This window comes from Notothenia rossii, assembly GCF_949606895.1.
Source record: "Notothenia rossii genome assembly, chromosome: 2".
NCBI lineage: Eukaryota > Metazoa > Chordata > Actinopteri > Perciformes > Nototheniidae > Notothenia > Notothenia rossii.
This window is the reverse complement of record NC_136904.1, coordinates 71,483,772-71,489,225: the sequence shown is the minus strand read 5'-3', so window position 1 is coordinate 71,489,225 and position 5,454 is coordinate 71,483,772. Positions and strand designations below refer to the sequence as shown.

Here is a 5,454-nt window from a genome sequence, read left to right as displayed (position 1 = left end):
TACTTTAAACATTTGTTTAAAAATCTGTATTTGAAATGACTAAAGGATGTTATCCAACTAATGTGAACTGTCCTCATAAATTAAGGCATCATAAATTAATAGCATAACATTATGTTGATATATTCATACATGCAAATTAGTCGCTTTTCGGCGCCTCCCGCTTTTTTAACGCTGATTTGGGTGACTTGTGTAATTCGTGGAGAACCGAAGAGTTTTTGTTTGGGGGGGGGGGGGGGGGGTCTGACTCATGGACTGACGGACAACTTCTCTCTTCAAAACATAGACTTTACTTGGGCGGGCCGCCCACGTATAGCCTATTAACGGCCGCCAAAGTATATTTTTGTATCCATCCGCGAGCATGACTAGTGGACAAATGATCCCTCGCTCTACGCCTCCTGTACCTGTTCGCTCTGCTATCGCGTGAAGGGTCTGCTTGCTAACAAGCAACCAACAGAAGACAAACAGGAGTCACATGTTGTTGCACATCAGTCATGCGCAAATGACTCGCACTTCTGCACCAGTCAGTTGCGCAAGCACCGCATGTAAGTACATTTTTCTGTTGGCTGTTATAACATCATTAGCTCTAAAGTGCATGTATGTTATGTATTTTTACCATAGACTATATATAAATGGTATTTTTTGTATAATACAATTGTATTGCATCAGCTAATTGTATTGCGTCAGCTAAATGAAATGTAATGTATTGTAGGCTATATAAGCTTTATTTGTACCTAAAGGTGATCGGCCCTCCGATTAAATCGGCAATTTCACTCCAAATGACTCCATTAATTATTAAGGTACAATTCCAAACGTGTACACCCTTTTAATTTTAATTTGGCAAATACTCCGTAAGCTCAATAATAACATATAAGAGCGATCAACGCGCTAAAATAAATTAGCATTACGCACGCGGTAATTTTATACTTGAACTATATTTCTGTCAAACTGATCAACATAAACGACATGAGCTTAATACTTAGTCATATTTTTCCTGTGCACTGTGGAAATGAACACATGACTGCTGTGTAGTTTACTAGTTTGGTATTGAAGTAGCCATATCTGATATTGAATAAGATTTAGAGGCCTAGCCATGAGTCTAATGAGTGTTTAATAATGGGGACACTTAACCTTAGTGCCAACTCTAATTTGCATTCATTTTCAGAATGAAAGATCTTGAGGAAAGTGATGCACTTGTTGTGAAAAAGCTGGATGCAGGTTGCAAATCCAGCTGGAAGTGGTCATGGCTAAAGCTAGATGTCACAATTGAGGTGAAGTCAGTCAAACACACATTCCCACTGTCAGACTTTTTCAAAAAAGTTGACAAAAAAGGATGTGCTAGATGCACTCTGTGCACAAAAGAAATTAATTATGGCAGCAGGGGCGTGCATGGCCTGTTGGCACACTGTCAGACAGAAATTCACAAACATAAAGTGACCACAATCACAGAAACACAAAGTGTTGCACAGCTCCTCAGAAAGAGCCCATTCCCAGCAACCCCCAAAGCAGCAGCTGACAAGATCAGGGAAAGGATAGCGCCTACACTACCAGTACCTATGTGTGATCGCATATCCAATGCAGAGGTATGTGTGTGTGTGTGTGTGTGTGTGTGTGTGTGTGTGTGTGTGGAGAGAAGAGTAGCCAAGCCAACACAACTGTCCTAATGCTTTTGTGCAATGTTGGGGGAGCTTTTTGTTTTAGAGCAAATGCTAAGTTAAAGGTGCTGTCAGTAGGAAGGTTCGTTGTAGCTAAATTAGATTTGTTTTCCTGAAATGAGTAATCTCATATATTTTAATCTGTTTTCTAGGCAATGGTCCTGGCTGTTATTGCTGAACATTCCCTACCTCTCTCAACTGCACCTGTCCTAGTTGAACTGAGTCAACAACTGGCTGCAGACAAAATAGCACTTAGTAGGATGAAACTGTCACGAACCGCTGCCTCTTACAAGATGGTGCATGGTCTGGGCCACACATTCTCTGAGAGAACGCTCTCCAACTTAAGGAAGTATCCCTTTTCTCTTAATGTAGATGAGAGTACATCTAGCAGTAATAAAAAGGTGCTTGCAATGCTTGTGAGCTACTTTGACCAAGAGCTGAAGGATGTTGTGGTGGAACATTTGGGTTCTCTGGAAGTTGTTAAAGTCAATGCTGCCAGCTTGGAGGAGCTCATCTGCAACTTCTTTAAGGAAAAAGATATTCCCTGGTCAAACCTGGTCAGCATAATGTTAGACTCATGCAATGTGATGCGAGGCAGCAAGTCAGGACTGGAGACAAGAATTAGACAGAACCATTGTAAAACGCTTCTTGATGTTGATGGTGATTCATGTCACCATGTGCACAATGCTGCAAAGAAGTTTGCAGAGCCCTTTGAGAACTACTTGGAGCAGCTGTTTACAGATCTCCATACTGACCACCTGTGGGCATCAGATCAGGTAACTGAATGTCAATTTTGATTTTAGCTTAAGTGATAGATTGAGTTTGTCCCCGTGTTTACTCTAATGTTTTGAGTTGTGTGACACTTAGTCTTGTAAAATGACTTATGTCTTTATTTGCAGATCATGTACCTGAAAGAAATCGCTGAATACATGGACATACCTGCTACAAATCCCAGGAGGTTTGTCTCCCACCGTTGGTTGTCTGCGTATGACGTTGGGATGCAAACAAAAAGACTGCTGCCTGTGTACAAGGTCCTGTACTATGGTTTCATGGGGAAAGAGGACAAAGCTCTCTACCAGGATCCATTGCAGAAGCTATATGAAGACTACCATGTCAGCGAGAAAGCACAGCGAAGGATCACATTTGTGCACCAAGACCTCAGTAAGAAAGGTATGTATATTAGTTTAAACAAGGAACTCAAATTGTGAATGTCCTGTTTCTGAGAAAGTTATTAATACTATAATAAAATGTGTTATCTTTGTTTTTCTTTTGGTAGGTATGACTGAATTGGGGAAGAAGAGGAAGAGCCGAGTGGTAAAGAAGATCTGGTTTGAGATCCAAAAAGTGGACCTGCATCTCAGTGTGTACCTCAGTGTACTGCCAATACTAAAAGAGTATGTGATGGTTTTCCAGGTGAGTGTTTTTTTGTATATACAGTGTATATAACACACACCATATAGAAATAACATGCATATTGCAATTTTATAAACAAAAGATGGTTCAGTATTTACTGAAACGTGCCCTTTCTGTGCATTTAAGGAAAGTCAAACCTTGGTCCACAAGCTGCATGACAAGCAGCTTCAAGTGTTTGTCAACTTCCTGGCTTGCTTTATCAAACCAGAGCATCTGAAGATTTCGCCCAAAGCATTGACAGAATTGGACTTGGCCAACCAGACACTTTATTCCCAGCCCTATATTGGTAAAGTGGCAGAAAACCTGGAAGCAGCCCGTCGAAAACACCCGGTTAGTGTGTGAAATAGATTAGTTAGTATTTAGGTAATGTTATATTAAAGTAAAAAAGAGTCCTGGTGGAAAGAGGCCAGGTTAACCCAAAGGCAGCACACCTCTTACTATTTCACATACATTTGAATATTATTCTTACACCAAATCTCGGGTTTTACCATAGTCATTTTTGTATGAATAATTGTTGCATGCCTTATTTAAACATTGTTTTGCTTGATGTTGACTAGTGCAGGCCATCATTTCACTGATAGCTTTAGTATTGAGAAACGTAGCACTGTGCTGCATGAAACTTAGGATATTCATCAAAGTGTTTTTTGTTTTTGTTTTGTATTTGTGTTAGGATTTCTTTGAAAAGGTGACCAAGGCATATGTGACTTGTGGCAAGTACATGCAGGTCAAATTGCCACTTAAAAGTAAGACCCTACAAGCCTTGTCCTCTATTGATCCTGTTGTGAGGGGCCATTCAGAAGCAGGGACTCAACTGATGAAGCTGGCAAGAATCTTGCAACACCTAGTTCCTCCAGAGAGTGACATCACCCAGGAAATAATCAGATACAACGTTGACTTAACACTGGCACAGTATCACGAGGGAGACAACATGGTCATGTGGTGGGCTCATGTTATGAGCACAGGGAAATATCCAGCTCTCAGTGGGGTTATCAGAGGTGCTCTTTCTATCTTCCATGGGCCCATGGTGGAGTCCTCATTTAACTTAATGGGAGATATTCTTGACCCTAAAAGCTCAAGAATGAACATTGCCACGCTCGATGCAATTCAGACAGCAAAGTATGCCATGAAGTCTAGGGGCATGACTGCCACCATGATGTTTAAGAGAGAAGACGAAAAGTTTGGACCAGTTGACAGAACACTGTGCCGCAACATGAGGTCTGCTGCAAGAAGGGATAAAGCACAGAGAGAGGAGAGGCTTATGGAGAAAGGGAGGAGACAGGTGGAGTATGGCTTCAAGAAAACATGTGCAAGTTCCCAAGAGAGCAAGAGGACAGCACAGCAAGAGGAGAAAGAAGCAAGGTTGAGACATGCAGCTAAGCAACGGAATGCTGCTAGACGTAAAGCAGTAGAAACACTTGTGCAAGCAAAGAAGAAGAAGAAAAACCCTTAAAGTCAAAAGTGTATAATATCTACCTGTAAATAATAATAATAAAAACCCTTGATTTATAACTTAACATCTATGTCTCCTCTTGATCTGAGTATATTATAAAGAATAGCCAGTTAATTGAAGCATTATACAGTTCTGTTTTATATGAGTGTTGAGAGATGTATCCATACATCTCTTAATTTTGCCCTCAAAGTGCACCAGATTGATGCATTTAACTTCAATTTAAAGAAAAAAATCTTCCCGGGGGAGCATGCCCCCGGACCCCCCTAGAGGAGGTGAGGTCCCCCCACAAATAAACAGGTTCATATGGATAGGATACTAGATAAGTTTGCACTCTCATTGTATATAATGATAATAGATATGTTTCATTGCGGAGGACCCCCTGTTTTGTGTGTCCCCCACTTCTTAAACCAAAGTTACGCCCTCGATAATATCTACCTGTAAATAATAATAGTAAAACCCCTTGATTTATAACTTAACATCTCTGTCTCCTACTGATCTGAGTATATTATAAAGAATAGCCAGTTAATTGAAGCATTATAGCACAGGCCTTTGTCAGACGGTATATTACGCAGTTTTTTTTCTGCTTCGAATAGTTCTCTCTTTTTTCACCATACCTGTGTTTGCATCCCTGTATATTGATAAAACAAGACTAAGAATGTGCAGCCATGTTTGAGATGAGCTGCGGCTCGCCTCGAAAGTAGACGAGAATAGCCGATTGCAGCCGGGGGAGGTCTCAAAAAGCTCGCCTGAAGTCGGACAGCTCGGAGTCGGCTTCTTCTTCTCTCGTTTTTTGGCGGATTGCAAACAACTTTAAGGTGCATACCGCCAACTCCGGAGTCTGCTTGACTCGGTTTGCATTTATAAAGAATGCACAAATGTGTTTAATCGTTAATGTCAGATATGTACTAAGTAAATACATTTGATCCTGCTCAAGATTAG

The 5,454-nt window shown here is 40.8% G+C and overlaps 1 protein-coding gene across 2 annotated transcripts; it reads left to right on the top strand.

The window, feature by feature from the left end:
- The first annotated feature begins 235 nt into the window (after window positions 1-235).
- Window positions 236-4,579, top strand: LOC307028511 (uncharacterized protein). Of its 2 annotated transcripts, XM_079663607.1 has the most exons (7): window positions 236-542; window positions 1,163-1,580; window positions 1,805-2,428; window positions 2,552-2,822; window positions 2,929-3,065; window positions 3,192-3,395; window positions 3,736-4,579. In XM_079663607.1, exons 2-7 carry the CDS (start codon window positions 1,164-1,166, stop codon window positions 4,513-4,515), a joined length of 2,433 nt encoding a protein of 810 aa, XP_079519733.1. In that variant the 5' UTR covers window positions 236-542; window position 1,163; the 3' UTR covers window positions 4,516-4,579. The 2 variants fall into 2 exon arrangements, with proteins under 2 accessions (XP_079519733.1, XP_079519734.1); XM_079663608.1 differs by lacking the exon at window positions 1,163-1,580.
- Window positions 4,580-5,454: the final 875 nt, after the last annotated feature.